This window comes from Narcine bancroftii, chromosome 3, assembly GCF_036971445.1.
Source record: "Narcine bancroftii isolate sNarBan1 chromosome 3, sNarBan1.hap1, whole genome shotgun sequence".
Lineage (NCBI taxonomy): Eukaryota > Metazoa > Chordata > Chondrichthyes > Torpediniformes > Narcinidae > Narcine > Narcine bancroftii.
Genome location: NC_091471.1, coordinates 240,519,598 through 240,542,745, shown reverse-complemented (window position 1 = coordinate 240,542,745; position 23,148 = coordinate 240,519,598). Strand labels below are relative to the sequence as shown.

At 45.4% G+C, this 23,148-nt stretch overlaps 1 protein-coding gene across 1 annotated transcript in view; it reads left to right on the top strand.

The window, feature by feature from the left end:
* Window positions 1-1,508: 1,508 nt before the first annotated feature.
* The window catches only part of LOC138758401 (phospholipid phosphatase 3-like), an 86,948-nt gene continuing 65,308 nt past the window's right edge, over window positions 1,509-23,148 (top strand). Inside the window, exon 1 of the mRNA XM_069927259.1 lies at window positions 1,509-2,207. Within this exon, the coding sequence (XP_069783360.1) occupies window positions 2,030-2,207 (178 nt within the window). The 5' untranslated portion in view covers window positions 1,509-2,029. The remainder of the gene's footprint in view (window positions 2,208-23,148) is intronic.

Below are 23,148 nucleotides of genomic sequence, written 5' to 3'. Positions count from 1 at the left end.
AACTGACAGGGTGAAACACAAAAGTCTGCAGATGCTGTGATTGTAGTAAAAACACACAGAAATGCTGGAGGAACTCAGCTGCCTCACAGCATCCATAGGATACAATTTGGTGGGGCGGGAGCACACGGACACAATGGGAGGGCCTTGACAATTGGATTTGTGGATCTTAGGTAGGGGGTAAAAACAGGCAGTGTTGGGGTTAGGAAACAAGAATTTGGAGGTTGTAAATTTAGACATACAGCATGGTTACAGGCTCTTCTGGCCCATGAGCCCATTCAGCCCGATTACACCCAATTGATCTACAAAAAGTTGTTTTCAAGCTGCCCCCTAAACTCATATTCCACCTTAAGCAATCTCTATGCAATAGATTAGTGGTTCTTAACCTTTTTTTTCCACTCTCACACCACTTTAAGTAATCTCTACGCCATCGGTGCTCTGTGATAAGTAAAGGATTGCTTAAGGTGGTATGTGAGTGGGAAGGGAAGATTGAGAATTGCTGCTCTAGACCCAATTGTTACGGAAATATTTTGCTTGAGAAAAAAATGACATTGGCCCATTTCTTTGGAGTTATGAAACCATGCACATAACGAGTCTATTAGGTACGATTAAAACAGTGGTTTTCAAACTTTTTCTTTCCACCCACATACCACCTTAAGCAATCCCTTACTTATCACAGAAAACATGGCATAGGGATTGCTTAAGATGGACTGTGAGTTTAGGGGGCCATTTGAAAACCACTGACCTACAACCTCTGGTACGCTTTGAATGGTGAAAGGAAACCAGAGCCCCCGGAGAAAACCCACGCAGAGACAGGGAGAACATACAAACTCCTTACAAACAATCAGGATTCAAACCCCGGTCCCATTCACTGGGGCTGCAACCGTAACCTCTTTTAAACTGCTACATATCTGGGGTGCTAACCAGGCAAATTGCCCAGTTAACCCCATTTTACACGGAACTTTGAAAGGTCCTAGTGTTGTACTAACCGCTACGTTAACTGCGCTGCTAGGCAGATGACTAGAAGTGATGAGTTCAGAGATGGGGCACAATGGTTGACAATTAGGTTGATCTACAGAAGGAGATAGGACCAGGAGGCCACTCGGCCATTCAAGCCTGTCCTAACCTTGATGTATGGTGAATTTGACTTCTGTGCCAATTCCCCATCACCCTTAATCCCTCAAATGTTTTACCTGGCTCCACCTTTCAATGATCCCTTCTCTGGAACAAGAGAATTCCAGAGATTCACCACCAGGGGATGAGAAAATCCTGGCAACCTGGGTGCGTGTTCCAAGGAGGCTTGTGAACCAATCAACCGCAGTTCCAATGTTTGTCTCCATTTACCTAGAGCCTTAGGACCGTCCCCAAGTCTTCAAAACAACCACAGTTCCTAACGCCATGAAGCCCAGACACTAATCACAAGACTGGTCTGAATAATAGTTCTGCACAGACTAGAAGGGCCTTGAGGGTGAGTGCAATGGATGCAGCTGGGAAAGGGGGATGGGAGGGCTTGTTCTCGGGCTGTGGTAGGTGAACCTCACTCAGCCCGCTGAAGTCCCCGAGCGTCCGACGAATCGCGCCGAGCCCCGGCTCCGAACTCCTGCGCAGAAGGAGGCTGGAGTTTCAAAGTTCCGTTCCCCTCCCCTTCCAATTTTCCCGCCTGTCAATCAGGAAGATGCCTCCCTTCTCCCCTCACTCCGCCTCCGGGACGATCTCCCAACAGTGACTCCGCCTCGTAAGTCAATTCATCAGGTAACCACGGATAAAGAGGCAGTGAACAGTGTGGTTGGGGTTGCAAGCCGCCTTCGAGGAAGAACTTTGAAAGTTTTCCAAACTTTTTCAAAACTTTCTGCAGTTGTCGAAAACATGGACGTTGCAGCGTTCCTTTTAAACTGAGCTCCAGCTTTGAGCACAAATATTAAGGCGGAGGAGTGCTGGTGTGTGTATTCCTGGCAAGTTTTTGTTGTTGTCCTGTTTGAGAAGTTGGGGATATCTGCAGAGTGAACTAACGGGGAAGCCAGCGCTACCGGCCATGTCCAAGTGCAAAGCGGACCAGAGTTATACTCCCACCGCAGCCATCGTCCGCATCCCGGACCACGGCGATGCCTGCGATTCGGAGCCCGACGTTGGAGACGATGAGGCGGGAGCACGGGAGGCTCCGCGGGGGCGAAGGTTGTTGATCTTCCTGGACATACTCTGCATCGTTTTGGGTGAGAGCTCTTGTGGTGACAACCTGGAGGGAGGGAGGGAGCGAGCGTCGGCGGGGAGAACGTTCTGGGTCTCACTTGAGATCTTATGGTAAAGTTGTACAAGACATTGGTGAGGCCACGTCAGGAGTACTTGAGTGGAGGTTTGGTCACCTAACTATAGGAAAGATATCAATAAGATTGAAAGAGTGCAGAGATTTATTAGGAACCTCAGGAACCGAGGTTCAGGGAAAGGTTAAACAGGTTAGGACTTTATTCCCTGGAGCGTAGAAGAATGATGGGAGAATTGATAGAGGTATTATGAGAGTAAATGTAGATAAGCTGTTTCTACTGAGGGGAAGTGAGATACAAACCAGAGGACATGGGTAAAACCGGGGGAGAACTTCTCCACTCAGCGAGTAGTGGGAGTGTGGAAGTGGTGAATATGGGTGCAGTTTTCACATAGAAGAAAAATTTGGACAGGTACAGGGATGGGAGGGCTATTGTCTGGGTGCAGGACAGTGGGACTGGTCTGAATAATAGTTCTGCACAGACTAGAATGGCCTACTTTCTGTGCTGTAATGTTCTATTATGAGTTTAACGGGAACTCCAGAGGGAATGGGCTGAGCTGGGAAGGAGGTTTCCCCTAACCAAATAGTTGACTGTTCGTTTCTCAAGTCACCAGCTTGCTCAAACCTCTAACGTTTTGCTTCCCCAGGCCCAGGGTTGTATCATGAACACATCGTGTATTACTGCCCAGGGATAATTCTGCCTGTATTCACTAGGTATGGTTAAGGTTGTCTTCGTAATCTTGGTGGATTTGCATGTCAGTTATCCGAAAGGATTGCCATCACCTTGGTCACTCACCCTTCTGGCTACTACCTTGGGGAAGGTGCAGAAGCCTGAGGACGGCACCTAGGTTTAAGAAGTTTATTTCCCCTAATAGCTATCAGGCTCTTGATCCTCTCCTTACTACCCCAACTCCCACACTAGATAAAGGACAGTCCGCAGTATTGTTAACACTACTTACTTCTCTTGCACTTTAGTCACTGAATATTTATTATTTCTTTCTGCATTTTTATTTTCATTGTACCTGTTTGGCTGTTGCAAGTAAGAATTTTGGTACGTCTACAATGTACATGATATGATTTTTTTAGATAAGACATAAGAAATACTTAGTGGAATAGGCCACCGAAGTTGCCTGCTATTAACCCTTTGGACTCCAGCCATTTCTAGCCTTTCATAATGTGTGTTTGGGACTGGGTCCATGGGTAAACACCAGTGTATGACCCATCTGGTGGATGGGCATAAAAGTAGTCCTGGAAAGCAGGGACACAGATGGAGTACATGCTCTGGTTTGGCATCCCTGAACTGAGTCAATGGTAAACCACAGTACGAATCATTTGGTGGTTGGGCATAAAAACCAGTGATTGAAAATGGACCTGGAGTCCAAAGGGTTAATTTGCTTTGACTTCAACCTGAGTTATTCCTCTGATGTCCAGAATCAATGACTAAGTTACCACAAGCCCAAGGGGAGAGCATTCCATGAATTCACCACTCTCTGCAGGAATAGCTCTCTCAATGTCTCAATCCTTATCCTGAGACTGTGACACATAGTTCTCTGCTGTTCAGCCAAAGGAATATTGTTATCTATCCTGGCAAGCTTGCTGAGTGGTTTGTATATTTCAATGGGATGACTTCTTATCCTGGCAAATGCTAAAGAATAGAGGTCTTGTCGACTCAATTTCCACATGCGAGTGGTCCCTCCATCCCAGTGGGCAGCTTGCTGTGCTCACTGTATAGCATGTAGACCAAAGTAGCCTCTCCACACCCCCCCTGCCCCACCCAGCTCTGCTCTAAACTACGCCTTCTCTTTTCCCACTCTTGGACATCTCATCCAACCGTTTTGTCTTGATCTCACCTGGGACATCTCTGCAAACTCTTTCTCCGTTCAGAGTGGAAGGTACACCATCAGTAATCTGGTCACCTGAGAGTAATATCCTGTCACCTTCGCTTTACATGCACTGTTGCTGCAATGGGTACAGTTTTGTGATTCTTTGCAGTTACTCAACCAAATCATTCCGAAAATCCCTCAATCTTTCATCGTCATTTGGTCTCAATCCTGTAACATCGACCCCAATGGCACTTGCAGGTCTGACTTAGCTCAACGCCACCTTCTTGCAGGCCACTTGGCCATGGTTTTTACAGTTCTGCTCAAATCCCACACCCCACCCCCAAATAATCTGAAGACATTCTAAAAGAAGCTACCGAGATGAATCTGTGGGTTGCTGTCCAGAGGGATTTGCGGTTAATTGCTGGGAGAAATTCTCCAAGAGCGGTGGCTGGCTGGATATTCCTGGCACTGGTTTGTGGCTGGTGATCAGGAATGTCAGTGAGAAGAAACTGCAATTCTTCACACATCTTTTTAAACAAAAATCAGAACTGACATGAGATGGATGGAACTTACAGCACAGTACAGTCCCTTCGATGTTGTGCCGACCCATATATCCTTTTAAAAAAAAATACTAAACTCTCCCTACTCTGTAATCCTCTATTTTTCTTCAATCCATGTACCTATCTAAGAGTTTCTTAAATGCCCCTAATATTTCAGCCTCCACCAGCACCCCAGCCAAGGCATTCCAGACACCCACAACTCTGCATTTAAAAAAACACCCCTGATATTCCCCCTAAATACCCTCCTTCACTTTGTCCCTTGGTGTTTGCTATTCCTGCCCTGAGGAAAAAAAAAGTGCTTCCCATAATCTTGTAATCTGTTAAGTCTCCTCTCGTCCTTCTTCACTCTGTTAACCTTGCCTCATAAGACTTATTTTCCAATCCAGACAACATCTTGGTCAGTTTCCTCTGCACCATCTCCATAGCTTCTACACCCTTCCTGTAATGAAATAAAAGAGATGTCTTGCTGCTCCCCCTGTTATTTATCCACGAGCCACTGAGTGAAGTGACAGCAATTCTGGGGGGGCACTGGGTTTGGAACTGTGAGCAGGGACGGAACCTAGTAGGGTGAAGCTATTCGCTTGTCACACTTTAATTCTATTTGATAAATAGTACTTTGATTTTTTTTCTCTCTTTGTACCTTAATTACATTCTGCGCTGCAATCCACCTACATAATAACAGAGTGGGTTTGTTAACCTGCAGTTTATTTATGACTCCTGTTCCGTTCTGATCTCAACGCCACTTTTGATGATGAGAACGGTGTCCAAATTGGAGAGTTACATTCGCAACACCTTGCAGTGCAATACTGTGCCTCATCTGACTGGTATTTGGTGCAGGTGGATAGGTACCACCAGAAGCCAGTAAACGGCTTGCTGGTAGTGTGAGCACTGACGCCCACACCCAGAGTTAAGGTGAAGTTATTGCCATGCCTTGGATTAACCTGGTTTTTTGATTTGATATCAGATCTGATTGAGAGCATTGCTCTGGGCATTTGAAACGTTAAATATTGTTGATGTTTGTAACGTTGTATCATGCTCTGTTACACCTTGCTGTGTGAAAGTGCTGTTTGAAGTTACTGATGCTTAGTCTTATTTTCTGGTGTAATCTCCCCACCATCCAATAACCTGTTTAGTGTTGCCTTGGTTAAAATGGGGTCAATGCAATGTATTACTGTGGACTGAGAATTATTTTTCTTCAGTTAACCAAAGAGTAGGGTAATAGTCTTTCTCAAGTTGGCAGAATGCACCAGGAGACATTGTGCAAAGATTGTTTCTTGAGGTTCCATCATCAGAGATTTGATAAAAGGGCCAAAATGTTCTATTAGTTTGGAGTAGGCAACTTTTTAATTTAAACATACAGCATGGTAACAGGCCATTTCGGCTCACGAGTGCCGCTCAATTAACCTACACCCCCAATACATACTCGTGAGCCAAAATGGCCTGTTACTGTGCTGCATGTCTAAATTAAAAGGTTGCCCATCCCTGTTAGAACATAAGAAATAGGAGCAGGAGTTGGCATTTCGGCCCGTCGAGCTTGCTCCGCCATTCAATGAGATCACGGCTGATCTGATGATGGGCTCCTCTCCACCGACTTGCCTTCCCCTAATTCCCCTACTACGTTGCCTTAAATATATTTACTGAGGTCCCCTCCACTGCTTCAATTGGCAGCGAATTCCACGGATTCGCCGCCCTCTGTCCTAAATCTACTTCCCTCCATCTTGAAGCTATGCCTCCCTAGTTCTGGTGTCCCCCACCAATAGAAATAACTTGCCTCCATCTATCTATGCCTTTCATAAATTTTGTGTGTTTCTATAAGATCCCCTCTTATTCTTCTAAATTCCAGAGAAGCCAGTCCCAGACTCTAATACTTTATCCCATTCTTTGCTGATGAAACTAAACTAGGTGGGATTGGGAGGAGGGTGCAAAGGGCTTCAAGTGGATAGGTGAGAACATAGTAAATGGGCTAAAATGTGACATCATTAACTTTGCATGAAGCAGATTGGAACGTGTTTTAATGGTGATGACTTGGCTGATGTTCAAAGGGACCTGGGTGTCTTTGTCTTCCTGTATTCATGAAGAACTTTGCCGAGACTGTAACTGTGGCATTGTGTTCTTGTCCAAACAAAAGACATCATGGAAAGAAGCAGTGGTAGAGCTGCTGCTTCACAGAGACCCAGGTTCAATCCTGACCTCCGGCACTAACTCGCCTGTGACCATGTGGATTTTTTTAATGTTACTCCTGTGCATGCCAAAGGTGTGCAGGTCAGTAGGTTACTGTAAATTGTTCCAAGTATGTGGGTGAGCAGTAGAACCTTGGAGAGATTTATGGAAATGTAGGGAGAATATATTTGGATGAATGTTGGGGGGGGGAGGGAGTGGTGGTGTGATGGTTGGTTTAGACTGGAGCAGAAGGCTCTATTTCTCTTCTATATTGTCTCAGATTCTAAAACCATGGTTCACCAGACTGTTTCTTGAGATGTACGAGGAGAAATTGAATTGACAGGGACTCTATTCTCCAGAGTTTAGAAGAATGAGAAAAGATATTTTAATTTTCTCACTGGGCTCGAAGGCTGGATGTGAGGAGGATGCTTTCCCTTGACTGGGAATCCTGGGACCAGGACTCGCAGAATAAGTAGGAGATCATTAGAATTGTGATGAGTTGTGTTTTTACAACATGGGAGGTGGAATCTGGCCATTTAAGCCCATGCTGCCCAATTACACCCAAATTAATCTATGACCCTGTACGTTTTGGAAGGCAGGAAGAAACCGGAGCCCCCAGAGGAAACCCATGCAGGTCACGGAGAACGTACAAACTCCTTAGCGTGGGATTCGAACCTGGGACGCTGCCGCTGTAACAGCATCGTGTTCACTGCTATGCTAACTGTGTTGCCCACTCTTTGGAGTTCCCCATCAGGCAGGGCTGCGGAGGTCCTCAGAGATTTAGCTTTCTAACCACAGATCACTAAATTTTTTTGGATATTGAGGGATGGCTGACCTTGAATGATGGAGCCTGCTCCTGAAGCCAAGAGGCTGATTCCTGCTCCTGACGACGTTCTGCTGTCGTTCTGTGAAGGGTGCAGTCGGCACTCTCACTGCATGTAGCTGTGAATCACGGGCAATAAATTCTTAAAGGTGATTTCCAGAGATGCCGCACTCGAGAACAACGCAAATACACAATCAAGAAGTTTGAATGTCCTAAAGAACTCTGCAAATGCTGCAGGATTTGAATGTTCATTGGCTCAGATTCCGATTGGCAAGTTTCAACATGCAATGCTGTGTTTTCATTTTTGTGTTTGGGTATTTTTTTTGTCTGTCTCTGGGAGTAGAGGGCATGCCTAGTCTGACCTATTCCAGATCTGCACTTCACAGATCCCACATTCTTGAATGGCAGAGATTACACTGGATTCCATGAACTGGCATACCTGCATCTTTTTGCAAGATCTACAAAAAGCCCAGTGGAAATAAGAATGCTTGAATGCTCCCGATTCAGGCAGGCTGCTGGGGATCGGTTTATCATTTAAGTGCAGTCTTGTTAAGTTGATGACATTGCTTTAACGTTTAAGTGAGGATGACCCCCCCTTCCCCCCGGGCCTATGAAGTGTGAAGGAGATGTGCGAGTGGGGTGAAGCAGAGTTTTATGTGTGTGGACTCTGTGGATTAATAACCTTGAACCTTAAATTTGCAGATGATGTTTAGAAATTTGAGCTTGTAACAATTTTTTCCACGTTCAGACCAGGTTTTGGCATTAGGGGAAACGTAATGTGTAATCTTGCTTTGCCATTTCATCGGTTTTCCATCCAACTAACCAGGCTACAAGCAGTGGGGTAGCCAGGTTCTAAAGTTAGGGGCAGTGAGCGCATTTTAAAAAAAAAAAGGCATACTAGATCGTTTAAAATTCATAATACAGTTTTATTTGCAACTTCTTCCTCCTACTCATAGTTTCTGTAAGGCGTTGTTTCTCGGAAAAAAATTTACAGCGACAGTACCAAAAGTCGGGAGAATGGTGATTGAACCACCAGTAGGAGAGCAAGGAAAGTACATTGGCCAGGGTACAGGTGCCAAAGTGTAAATGTACGCTTGTTTCTTGCACATGACGCAAAATATTTCATTACCAAGCCATAACGTACATAATTGTATTCTACGTTCCTTAATTTCATGTTTCAGTAATAGTCATTATGTACGAAACTTGCATCTATCTAGGGGTTGTGACCTGAAAAGGATGAGGTTCCACAGGATCATCCAGCGGCAGAGAGGAGGTGATGGCTACACGGTTAGTTTTGGTTCCCCAGATGCCGGGGATTGAGCACATAGTCTCAGGTTGGTTGAATAAACTAATGAGTGAATCCAGAAAGTTCTTCTAAGGCCATGCAATAAAGTTTAAAAAAAAAACAAAAAAAAAAACAAACAATGGGGGAAAAAAAGAGGTTCGACTTTTATCGCATGAGGGAACGGTTGAAAAGATGCCACTTTTGAAGAAAGTGCTCGGGGGAGTGGTGGCTCCCCCTCTAGCTATGCCACTGGTCGCAAGGTTGTGCTTGAGTGAGTAGAAAGCACTAGTTAATTTCCAATTCGTATTTAAGATGTTTGTGGTGCACTGGGAAATGAAGTGCACACTATTTCCCCCTAATTATACCCCTGCCCTGGCCTGATTCAAGTTTTAGTGTTTCCTGACAGTTGATTCAGCAATCCTGGTAAATGTCCCCTCGCCCCACCAGTCACTACCTGGTGCACTGCCGTGCTTCGGGGACTGTTCAGGAGAGATCACCTTGCTATGCCCCCACTTCCCACGACTTTGTTTGAAGTTAATGGAGCCCTTTCAACGTGAAGCAGTCAAGTTTTGTACTTCTCTCCCATCAACTACCTAACAATAACAGAACAATGAACCACAGACCCTACCTCACTTCCTTCATCTTTTACTTGCACTGATTTTATTTATTTTGAAATAGAAACATAGAAGATAGGGGTAGGAGTAGGTCATTCGGCCCTTCAAGCCTGCTCCGCCATTCAACGAGATCATGGCTGATCTTAAAGTTCAGTACCCCGTCCCCGCCTTTTCTCCGTAACCCCTAATTCCCTTATACTGAAGAAATTTATTTAATTCCCTCTTAAATGTATTCAATGAACCTGCCTCTACTGCTCTCTGTGGCAATGAATTCCACAGATTCACCACCCTCTGGGTAAAGAAATTGCTCCTCATCTCGGTCCTAAATGGTTTGCCTATTATCCTCGAACCATGGCCCCGGGTTCTGGACTCCTACACCATTGGAAACATCCCTTCCACATCCATTCTGTCCAGTCCTGCCAGAATTTTATGTCTCTATGAGATCCCCTCTCAATCTTCTAAACTCCAGCGAGTACAATCCCAATTTGCGCAATCTTTCCTCATAAGTCATTGCTACCATTCCAGGGATCAGCCTGGTGAATCGCCTCTGCACTCCCTCCATTGCAAGAACATCCTTCCTTAGATAAGGTGACCAAAACTGCACACAATACTCCAGGTGTGGTCTCACCAAGGCCCTGTACAGCTGCAGTAAGGTATCCTTGTTCCTATACTCAAACCCTCTTGATATGAAGGTCAACATACCATTTGCCTTTTTAACCGCCTGCTGGACCTGCATGCTCGCCTTCAGAGACTGATGTACAAGTACCCCTAGGTCTCTCTGCACTTCCCCATCTCTTAATCTATTGCCATTCAAATAGTAATCTGCCTTCCGGTTTGTATTACCAAAGTGGATAACCTCACATTTATCCACATTGTAGTGCATTTGCCATGTATCTGCCCAGTCCCCCAATTTATCCAAATCACACTGGAGCTTCCAGACCCCCTCTTCAGTGCACACAACCCCTCGTAGCTTAGTGTCGTCTGCAAATTTGGAGCTTACATCCAATCCCCTCATCTAGATCATTAATGTAAATTGTGAACAGCTGGGGACCCAATATAGATCCCTATGGCACCCCACTGGTCACCGCCTGCCACTCAAAATGAGCCGTTTATCCCAATTCTCTGTCTTCTATCTGCCAGTTAGTTCTCAATCCACATCAATACCTTGCCCCCAATCCTATGAGCCTTGATTTTGCATGCCAGTCATTTATGTGGGACCTTATCGAAGGCCTTTTGGAAATCCAGGTACACCACATCCACTGGCTCTCCCCCATCTATTTTACCTGTCACCATCTCAAAGAATTCCAATAGATTTGTCAAACAAGATTTACCTTTTGTAAATCTGCTAGTCATATGCTCCGCTATTACATCCTTAATAATGGATTCCATCATTTTACCCACTACTGATGTAAGGCTCACCGGCCTATAATTCCATGCTTTTTCTCTACCCCTCCCCCCCTTTTTAAATAGTGGGGTGACATTTGCTACCCTCCAATCCATGGGTACTGATCCTGAGTCTATCGAGTTCTGGAAAATAATTCTTAGAGCATCTGCTATCTGAATGTCCACTTCCTTAAATACCCTAGTATGTAGATTATCAGGCCCTTGGGATTTATCGGCCTTCAATTTCCCCAAGACCATGTCCTTAGAGATACTGATTTCTTTCAACTCCTCCCTTGCATTAGTCTATGTTTCCCAACATCCTTGGGAGGTTATTTGTATCCTCTCTTGTGAAAACAGAACTAAAGTAAGAATTTAATTGGTCTGCCATTTCCTTATTCCCCATTATATATTCCCCTGATTCCGACTGCAAAGGACCTACTCTGGATTTCACGAATCTTTTCCTCTTGACATATTTATAAAAGCTTTTGCAGTCGGTTTTTATATTTGCCGCAAGCTTACTTTCGATATTTATTTTTGCTCTCTTGATTAATCCCTTTGTCCTTCTTTGGTGCATCTTGAACTGCTCCCAGTCTTCAGTTGCGGTACTTTTTTTGGCCATTGATATGCTCTCTCTTTGGACCCAATGCTGTCTCTAATTTCCCTTGTCATCCACGGTTGAGTCACCTTTTTTGGTTTATTTTTATGCCAAACCGGTATAAACGATTTTTGCAATTTCTCCATTAGATCTGTGAATGCTTTCCATTGTCTATCCACAGTCAACTCCCCCATAAACACCACCCAATCAATCTTACTCGACTCCCGTCTCTTACCATCATAATTCCCTTTATTTAAATTCAGGACCTTAGTCTCAGTTTTAATTTCTTCACTCTCCATGTCGAGTGAGAATTCGATCATATTGTGATCACTCCTACCCAAAGGGCCTCGCACAACAAGATTGCTGATTAGCACCTTTTCATTGCATAATTCCCAGTCTAAAATGGCCTGCTCCCGAGTTGGTTCCTCGACCACCTATTGGTGTAGATAACCGTCCTGTAAACATTCTCCATTAACAATGGCGTGAAGCAAGGTTGTGTTCTGGCACCAACCCTCTTTTCAATCTTCTTCAGCATGATGCTGAACCAAGCCATGAAAGACCCCAACAATGAAGACGCTGTTTACATCCGGTACCGCACGGATGGCAGTCTCTTCAATCTGAGGCGCCTGCAAGCTCACACCAAGACACAAGAGAAACTTGTCCGTGAACTACTCTTTGCAGACGATGCCGCTTTAGTTGCCCATTCAGAGCCAGCTCTTCAGCGCTTGACGTCCTGCTTTGCGGAAACTGCCAAAATGTTTGGCCTGGAAGTCAGCCTGAAGAAAACTGAGGTCCTCCATCAGCCAGCTCCCCACCATGATTACCAGCCCCCCCACATCTCCATCGGGCACACAAAACTCAAAACGGTCAACCAGTTTACCTATCTCGGCTGCACCATTTCATCAGATGCAAGGATCGACAATGAGATAGACAACAGACTCGCCAAGGCAAATAGCGCCTTTGGAAGACTACACAAAAGAGTCTGGAAAAACAACCAACTGAAAAACCTCACAAAGATAAGCATATACAGAGCCGTTGTCATACCCACACTCCTGTTCGGCTCCGAATCATGGGTCCTCTACCGGCACCACCTACGGCTCCTAGAACGCTTCCACCAGCGTTGTCTCCGCTCCATCCTCAACATCCATTGGAGCGCTTACATCCCTAACGTCGAAGTACTCGAGATGGCAGAGGTCGACAGCATCGAGTCCACACTGCTGAAGATCCAGCTGCGCTGGATGGGTCACGTCTCCAGAATGGAGGACCATCGCCTTCCCAAGATCGTGTTATATGGCGAGCTCTCCACTGGCCACCGTGACAGAGGTGCACCAAAGAAAAGGTACATGGACTGCCTAAAGAAATCTCTTGGTGCCTGCCACATTGACCACCGCCAGTGGGCTGATATCGCCTCAAACCGTGCATCTTGGCGCCTCACAGTTTGGCGGGCAGCAACCTCCTTTGAAGAAGACCGCAGAGCCTACCTCACTGACAAAAGGCAAAGGAGGAAAAACCCAACACCCAACCCCAACCCACCAATTTTCCCCTGCAACCGCTGCAATCGTGTCTGCCTGTCCCGCATCGGACTTGTCAGCCACAAACGAGCCTGCAGCTGACGTGGACCTTTTACCCCCTCCATAAATCTTCGTCCGCGAAGCCAAGCCAAAGAAAAAAAAAAGAAACATTCAAGGAATTCCTCCTCCTCAGTATTTTTACTAATTTGGCTAGTCCAATCTATATGTAAATTAAAGTCTCCCTTGATGACAGCTGTTCCCTTATTGCACGCTTCTCTAATTTCTCTTTTTATGTAGTTTATAGAAATGTTTGCAGTGATTCTGCCACAAAGTAACAAATTCCATAACCAGTTCAGACAATAAATTCTGATTTTTGAACTACATAAAAATATTTGTTGTGTGAGGTGAAAAGAAAACAAAGCTTTCTTTGTTTTAAATGTGCTGTGGCCCCTTGGGGTCTGAAGGGCCCTTGTTGAGAATGGCTGGCACTGATTGGGTGGTGCGGTTAGTGTAACACTGTTACAGCGCTAGCGATTGGGACCGTGGTTTGAATCCTGCGCCAACTGTAAGGAGGAGTACGTTCTCCCCATGTCTGTGTGGGTTTTCCCCAGGGGTTCCGGATTCCTCCCACCATTTAAAACATATGGGGGGGGGGGGTGTGTAGGTTAATTGGGTATAAAGTGGGCGGCATGGACTCGTGGGCTGAAATGGCCTGTTATCATGCTGTATGTCTACATTTAAATCATGTGCTAAAACTGGTATGGAGAGTGGATCTGCCCAGTATATCTGGCTCCTTTTTTTTTTTTGCAGGCTCTATAGTCAACCAGTAATACAGGGATTGAAAGCAGGTTTTGTTCATGGGAAATATTTTCCCACAAGTTGCTATCTTTCTTAAACTTGGTGAAATGGTGCACATTTATTATTTAACAAACAGCAGCCAGGATTATGTACCCCACAGTGGGCCAGGGGTAGGATGGGCTTTTCAAACGTTGCCCTGAGCCCTTCCTAAAGGCATGAGTGTATGCATCTGAATGAAAGGCTGGGGAGGAATAGGAGGGGGAGGAGTCCAAGCCAACACCAAAAGGTGTTAATTGGATAGGATATGGTGAGAATTGATTTCAGCTCTGTGAAAGGAGACAGGCAAAAGGAGGGGGGAGGGAGAGAGAGAGATACAGACAGATGTAGCTGGAGAAAAGAGGGAAGATGAGGGGGGTGGGGGGGGTGGTGGAAATATTACTACCAGAAACCGGAGCAGTTGATATTAACGTCATCTGGTTGAGGGGTATCCAGACTGAAGATGAGGTGTTGTTCATACAATTCCTTAGGGTGGCACAGTTGGCATAGCAGTTAGCACAACGCTGTTCCAGCACCAGCAATCGCAACCAGAGTTCGAATCCTGTGTTGTCTATGGAGTTTCTACATTTTCACCATGTCTGCGTAGGTTTTTCCCAGGGGCTCCAGTTTACTCCCACTGTTTGAAATGTACCAGGGAGTGTCGGTTCATTGGGTGGCATGGGCTTGTGGGCCAAAGTGGTCTGTTACTGTGCTGTCTGTTTAAATTTTAAGAATAATTTTGTTTTTAATTTTGATTTAAATTTAATTTGTGAGTGTTTTCAGCCTGCATGCAGTGTGGGTTCTGAGAGCAGATCCCTGGTGTAAGCAGACAAACTTGGCTAGATCCAGAGCTGCGGGAATCAGTGGTACTCCACCAGAATGTGGCCTAGCTAAACTACTCAATTACTCACACCCATCTCCGAAAGGGAGTCCTGGTGCACCGAAACAGACCAGGCCTCTCCCCTCTCTCTGGCACAGCAGTTCACTGTAAGATCCAGCCCGTTGATGCCAAATGGCATCCTTTCCGACACTCCCGATGCTGCAGAAATTGTGATTTAGTGGCAGGAGGAGGAAATGCGGTTGGGTTTGAAGTGAAGTGCTGGGTAATGTATAGTGCAGCAGGAAGCAAGAAGCCTGCAAACAATGAATGGATGTGCATTATCAAAGGTGGAAAGGAACAGGATGTGGGTGTGACGGTTGACCATTAACTCTGGAGTCAGCACTGCTTGCAAGGCTCTGTGAGCGGGAATCCAAATCCATCCCTTCCCAGTTCACATTCTAAAGCTAAACAATTTAAGCTTTTAACTCCTGAATAAAGCACATGAGTTATCTGGTTCGTCACATTCTCAGAAATCAATGGAGAAAATATTCAAAGTAAAACTAGAACTAATTCCAGACGAGTAGCTAATCTTTAAAGAAAAGGAGAACTGAACTCCATCAAGGAGTTGAGGCTTTCTGGAAGCTGGTGATTGTTCCCTTTTACTTGTATAATTTAAAGAAAATTGATGTGTTTTCATGGCACATCCTCTTTTGGGGCATCCTAAAGCACGTTACAGACAATGCAGTGACCGTTGCGATGTAAGAACTTAGCAGACCAAGGAAAGGTCCCACTTAAATGCCCACATGTTGTTAACTGAATAATCTAATTCAGTAAAAATGCTGATTGAATGCTTAATGTTGGCCTGGATTAAAAAATAAGGTAACAACACTCCTTGTTTTCAATAGTGCTGTGGGATCTTTTGAAGGAACTGCCAGCGTTGGATAAATACTACACGTGAATGGCAGCACCATTGAGAGTGCATCACTTCCTTGGTAATGCCGCCAGCGCAGGAGAGTCGCTCCAGGGCTTGTATTGTGTCTTCGGACTACAGGGAGAGTTCTACTTCCTGTGTCAATGATTAACCAAGCCTAGAGAAATTGCAGCCTTGCTTTCAGTAGTGTGCAATGACTGAGCTTTCTGGGCGTCCTTGGGAGTCGCTATCTCAGACCATCTTTTCTGGAGCCAATGCACTAATGGCATCGTAAAGAAAGCATGCCATTGCCTCTACTTCCTCAGAAATTTGCAAAGGTTTTCTATGAAATTGGAAACCCTGGCAAATTTTTACACGTGTGCAGTGGAAACTGTGCTGACCGGCTGCATCGTATCAGGTATTGGGGAGATCCAAGCATAAAGCCCTGCAAAAGGTAGTGGACGCAGCCCAAAACATCACAGGCAAAACCCTCCCCACCTTCGAGGACACATACGGGAAACGCTGCTGTCGGAGAGCAGCAGCAATTATCAAGGATCCACACCACCCAGCACATGCTGTGTTCTTCCTGCTGCCATCAGGAAATGGGTATCAGTACCACAAGACTTGCCCCACCAGGTTCAGGAAGAGCTGTTCCCCTCCACCATCAGACGACTCAACAACAAACTCAATCATGGGCTCTTACTTTTGCATTTCGTTGATTTTTTTTTTTCTCTCTGTATTCCATTTACATTTCTTTGTTTGTGTACATGTGTACAGCTTTTTTTTTGCACTATCAATAAGTGGTGATTCTGGCTCACCTGCAGGAAAAAGAATCTTAGGGTTGTATGTGATGCATGTACAATAAATCGGAAAGCTTGGAGCATCTCCCAGCTTTTCTTGAGAAACAGAATGTGAACAACGACTGATGAGCTTTGAGCCTCGACTGAGAGAGCAGAATACTGGGGCATAGAGTTCTCTTCCATCAAGGAAACAAATGGTGCTGAGAGGTCACTGTCATCTGCCCCCCCACCCCCCCAAGCAAAGTCTTACCCTCAAACACATCTGAGCCACTCTCTGTGGAAGAAAGGGTCGGTTTGAAAAAGTACAAAAGACGTTGTCAGAAGTTAGACAACAGGGTATGTTGATGACTTGTAACCTTATGGAAGGTCATCTGTGTTGTCCACTTGGCTGGCTGTCATCAAACATCATATCACCCACACGGTACAGGAGAGGCAAGTGCGCCTAATTTGTGCTGAAGTAATGATCGGGTGCATTGGTGAGATGTTACTTTTTCTGGGAGTGTGGAAGATTTGGAAAAGAGTAATTAAATCATTGTGTTCTATGGACATTTGGAATTGATGTCAACTAATTCTAACAGTATCCATTCCTAAAGTTTATTGTTTATGCAAATTATAGAACCCAACTATTACTTTACCTCTTGGTTCTAATTAATTTAGCTACAATTTGCATTCATTTCTGTAGGAAGGATGTGGAAGCTATGGTGAGTGGGTGCAGAGGAGATTTACCAGGATGTTGCCTGGATTGGAAAATTAAGTCAACTTTAGCAAATCTAGGGCTTTTCATTTTGGAGCGTAAAAGGATGAGATGAGACTTGATTGAGGTCTACAAGTTTATGAGAGGCATAGATAGGGTGGACAACCAGCACCTTTTTCCCAGGGCAGAATCAGCAAACACCAGAGGACATGAGTACAAAGTGAAATGAGGGAAATTAAGGGGCAGTTTTTTTCCCACACAGAGTTGTGGGTGCCTCGAATTCCTTGCCTTGGGTTGGGGTGGAGGCTGAAATATTAGTGGCATTTAAGAGAAACACATGGATGAAAGAAAAATAGAGGGTTATGGAAGGGTTTAGTACTTTTTGGTAGGAATATGTAGGTCAGCACAACATCGAGGGCCGGAGGGTCTGTGCTGTTCTGTAATTTGACAAATTGTGGATTCTAGGCAAGCTAATAACGACATTATATTAAGATCAGTTCACTAGAACGTTTGCTTCAGTTCCTGACTCCTCCCAGCATTACTCAGGAATTTCACTTCACAGTGTATTAGGATGAAGGTTTGTGCATTATTCCTCTCCTCCAAGTACCCTCTCCCTTGTAGCTATGGATTTTTTGCCAAGTATAGATCCACAAGCTTGAATCAAACTCCTCCAATGGGTCTGGACAGAGGGAATTTAGTTGGGCAATCTCCAAGCAAACTGGTTCTCATTTGCTCCCCATTCTAAAGGCATGAGTCGAAAGCATTCTGAGCAACATTCCCTTCACTGTGAATGGGAGCAGGGCCTCTGATTACATTCTTTTTCCTTCTTGGCTCAGAGTACACTAGTTGATTGCAGAGCCCCTTTCAGAGTCTGGGAACAACTGTTTCAGCCCACATTTGGCTTGGCTGGCAGTGAGAGGAGCCCTCCCATTCAGATCCTTATTGCACAACCAGAACATCAACCCTCCATGCACATTATCCTTGGGACGGTCACGGTGGAGCGGAGACTGCTGCAGAATGTAGGTTCGCGAAGAGTTTGTGGGGAGGGATGCAGGGGTTTTTGTCACAATTCACCCCAGGCGGCAACATGGCAGAAGACTTCCTGATTTACAGACTTCTCAGAACCGCTGGAAGGCCGTCAACTTGGTGAAGGACGCCCTTTGGTCAGCCTGAGGCCTGCTAGTCTTTCAGCGCATTAAGATGTCGGTCCGGGAACACTGCTGACTGGCACATTCCAACGTGAAGGAGTACATGCTGAGGGGCATGCTGAGGTTTGGTGCAGCCCAACGCGAGGGTGCTATGGAGAGGGAGCACAGTTTAGAGTCCTTCCATTACCAGGCATTGAGGGGGCTGTCACTAAGGGGAAGCCCCTGAACCAACAGGAGGGGGAGGAGTAGAAACAACAAGGTGCGACAGTAGTGCAGAGTATTATGTGAAATGTACATTGGTGAGATCATTGACCAAAATTTTGAACAGATTTTCCTGTATTGTAAATAATTTACCTGATACGACTGAAACTGTGAATGTTAAAGTCTTGAACAGTTTCTCTCCTATATTGTATAATTTATTGTGAGGATCCTAGCTCCGATCTACTGCTGCCAGTTGTCTAGCTATTGTTGGTCTGTATAAGCCATGGGGGTCAACATGCTCTATTCCATGTTGACGGAATCTGAGATAGAGAAGGAGTTTTCAAGGTCTGGCTATTCATTACTCTAAAATTAAACATGGTCAAAGATTACTGCCGGCATGTCTGTTGACACAGCAAGCACGGATGGAAATTTCCATTTCATACTGGGTGAACAGCGCTCGTTAACAGCAGATTCCATCGCAGGTTATTGGTTAGAGAGGCCTCAGGGAAAGGAAAACCCCGTTCTGTGGTTCACCTTGATGTTGTTATGGTCCTGAGATGAGAAGTGCACTTGCCTCACAGATGAGGAATAGCAGTGGCTAAGCTGTTGGTTTTAATTCTTCACTTGTGTATCTTTGGGAGTCATCTGCTGCATCTAATGCTCCCTCTGTGGCCTTCTCTACATTGGAGAGACTGGACACAGAGTGGGGGAGATCATGCTCGCGTGTCTGTCCATTGCATTGTGCATTATCTTTCCAAGACCACCCATAAATTGGAGGAATAGCACTTACTTTTTCCATCTGGACGCTCTCCAACCACATGGCACTAACATCGACTTCTCCAGTTTGTTCTAGCCTACTCTCCTTTCTCCCTCCCTTCCCCATCTCTCTGTCTCCTTTCCTCCAGCTCTCCACCCGCTTCCCTCTCCATTCACAGAGCCCCCCCCCCCGTTTGTTGGTATACCCACCCTCCCTCGCCTGTGGGGCCTGTGCCCCTTCCCCCCCACCTCAAACATTTTGTTCGGGCACCTGCCTACATTGTGCTCACACCTTGATGAAGGGGCTCAAGCCCAAAATGTTAGTTATGAACATTTATCTTAGCAGGTCAGACAGTGTCCTTTATGCAGTAGAGTTTCCCCATCGTGTTTTTACTTCAACCATTGTGTTTGCAGACTTTTGTGTTTTATCCCCTGTTTGAATTGATTTGTTTGCCACCTGTTCACTGTAACGAAGAAACCTGTTCACTGTAATGAAGAAAAGCCGAGCGGAGACATTCAAAGAGTCAAATGCCATTCTGATTTGCCATAAAAAGTTCCCAGTGTTGGGCTTGTATTCTTCACACTTTCCCTGGCCTTTAATTATGAAATTCTAATTTAGAAAATGCAGGTTGTTCATTCATTTAATCTTGTCCAGGGTACAGATGAATTGGAAAATGGTTTTGATTTTAATTTAGAGGTACAGCACAGTAGCCGACCCTTCTAGCCCCGCACAAGCCAAATACACCCATGTGACCAATTAACCGATTAACCCCTTGCATCTTTGGAATGTGGGAGGAAACCCACACAGGTCACAGGGAGAGAATGTACAGACTCCTTACAAACGGCAACTGGATTTGAACCAGAGTTGCTGGAGATGTCCTATTCCTTTTTACAAAATAAGCCTTTAAGATTTGTCAATAATACACATTAAACCAGTGGTTCTGAACCTTTTTCTTTACACTTACTTACCATCTCAAGTAATCCCTATGCCATCGGTGCTCTGATTAGTAAGGGATGTAGGTGGAAAGAAAAAGTTTGAAAATCACTGTTTTAATCGTCCCTAATGGATTCGTGATGTGCACGGTTTCAGAATTCCAAAGGAAATGGGACAATGACAATTTTTCTCAAGCAAGATATTTCAGTAACAATTGGGTCTAAAGCAGTGATTCTCCACCTTCCCTTCCCACTTACCTCCCACCTTAAGCAATCCCTTACTAATCACAGAGCACCGATGGCATAGGGAATGCTTATAGTGGGATGTGAGTGGAAAGACAAAGGTTGAGAACCACTGCATAAAAGGCATAATTCACGATGATGCCTTTTGCTGGGCTGTCATTCAGGGTTGAAGGGACCTTCCGTTCCCATTTGTGGAATAGAAATTGAACAGAAAATGCTGACAACACTGAGTAGCGTCTGTGTGGAGTCAAACAAAAGGGGGACTGGCTGGGGAGGGGCCAAGTGGGGAAACACGAAAATCTGCAGACACTGTGATTGTAGTAGAAGGAGGAACTTGGCCAATCTTGCATCGTCCACAGGAGGTAAAGATACGGCACTAGACAAAGACAAATCGAGAAGGTGGATCACAGACTTGGAGCAGGGAGGAGACCTGGAAGTGATCATGTTTGAGATCTGCAGTTGGACACTGGGACAGCAGGGCCAAGAAACAGGATCTGTCCTGAGTCCTCCATGTGGAAGACTTCATGAAGAAATTTGTGATGTAACCAAAGACTTGCAAATTTCTACAGGTGAACCAAGGAGAACATTCTGACTGGTTCCATTGGAGGTACCAATGCACAGTACAAAGCTCCAGAGGGTTGTTAACTCAGCCTGCAACATCACAGGCATCAGCCTTCACTCCATGGAGGACATCTGCATGAGGTGCTGTCTTAAGAAAGCAGCCTCTATCTTCAAGGACCTCCACCGCCCATGACAATAAATTCTGATTCTGAGGATCAAATGTAGTCATGACGCTGCCTGCAGTTGAATAGTCTGATCTACAAGGCCATGCCCGACATCACGCAGGGGAAAGAATGAGAACTGTATGAATAGGGAGTGAAATATCAAAAGGAAACAACAAATGATTCTTTAAAGTTGCCACAACTTGTCATGTCGGTGGAAAACATTCCTGCTGGCTGCTTATCGGTTGTCTGAGGACAGGGATTGTCAGCGTACATTCCTTCTGTGCCTTGCCTTGCATTCTACCCACTGCTCAGTTTATCAGGTGAGGGAAATAAACCATTCCTACTGCTCCTTCAAGTGTGACATCCATTGTAACTGTCAGAGTGAAGCAAAGCCGGAGTGAAAGATATCGCTCGCCACGCAGAAGGCAGCCACCCATCCGGCAGAGGTTTCGGTGACCTGTTTAGATAGTGTGGAGTGAAGCACGAAAGTGCAGGCAGGCACTCTGATTGCAGTCAAAACACAGAAATGCTGGAGGTACTCAGCAGGAGGTAGAGATGTGTACCGATATTTTGGCCCCGAGTCACGTTGACAAAGGGCTCAGGCCCGAAACTCTAACCTCCTCTAGATGTTGCGTGACTGAGTTCCTGCAGCGATTTTGTATCTTCACTACAATCACAGTGTCTGCAGACGTTCGTGTTTCATTTTTACTTCAATGTTCTGTGTCACCCGCCCCTCCCCACAAGGAGGGCTATAGAGCCCCCAATGAGAATGGTTCTAGTAGACTTAGGAGTACAGGTGGACATTTCAGTGAAAATGGTGGTGAAGAAGGCATTGGCTGTTTTCGTGAGCAGATGGTTTAAAAAGCAGGGGCCATTGGCTCTAATTGATGGGACAATGTGGGAGGTGGGGGAGGACCTATCAATGCCGAGAGCAGCAATGGTCTGGGACGTCTGTGGGAAAGAAATCTGTCCATGACTTGGAGCAGGAATTGGACAGACATGCAAGGGAGAGCAACTTGCTGGCTTTTGAGAATGTCTGGGATATTAGGATGAGGAGGAGCTAGCATAGACAGGATGGGCAGCATGGCCTCTATTTAAAAAGAAAAATTGCACAGAAAGTTCAGAATTGAGGAAGAAACAGGAGGAGGCATTAAAAAGGCTCACCAGCGGCTGTACTTTGCAAGGAGTTTTGCAAGATTCGGTACGTCACTGGAGACCCTCAAAAACTTCTACAGGTGTTCCGTGGAAAGCATTCTGCCTGGTATGGAGGTGCAGCGCTCAGGACAGAAAGAAAAACTCCCGAGGGTCGTTAACTCGGCCTGCGAATTCACGAGCACCAGTGTACATTCCATGGAGGACATCTATCTACAAGAGGTGGTGTCTTGAGAAGGCAGCTTGAATCTGGAAAGGACCCCCTGCACCCAGGCCATGCCCTCTTCACTCTACTACCATCAGGAAGGAGGTACAAGAGTCTGAAGACGAGCACCCAGCGGCACAAGGATGGCTTCTTCCCCTCGGCCATCAGATTCCTGAATGATCAATAAACCACAGACGTTGCCCCACTTTGACTTTTTCTTGCACTATTTTTATTTATTTTGTGAGCTGGGTTATGGAAATGTTTTCACTAAAGATGCTGCTGCAAAGCAACGATTCTTGTGATATGTTCGTGCCAATAAATTCTGATTCTGATGACCCAGCTGCGCAACATTTCTGAATGGCAAGAGTGCTCCTTGGTTTTTTAGCAGTTTGCTTTGCTGACCACTTTTACTGTAGTGCGAGGTTTTTCCTCTTCAAGCTCTCTTTTGCTGCGTGCCTTACAATCGCATGTTTTCCTTGTTGAGACAGCAGTGAGTTTATGGGTGTGTGTCTATTGAGCTTTATAGCTGCATCAGAGTGCATTCCATTCTCTCTGGTTACAGATGCTGTGACCCTTCATGGGGGGGTGGGTGGGGGGAGAGCATTCTGGATTCTTAATTTTCAAGTATTCATCATTTACGTTGGTTCCCTTTGGGAACAGTCTTGGCAGAGCAAATAGGAACAAGCTGACCTGTTCATATTTAGAGTCTGCTGCATCAT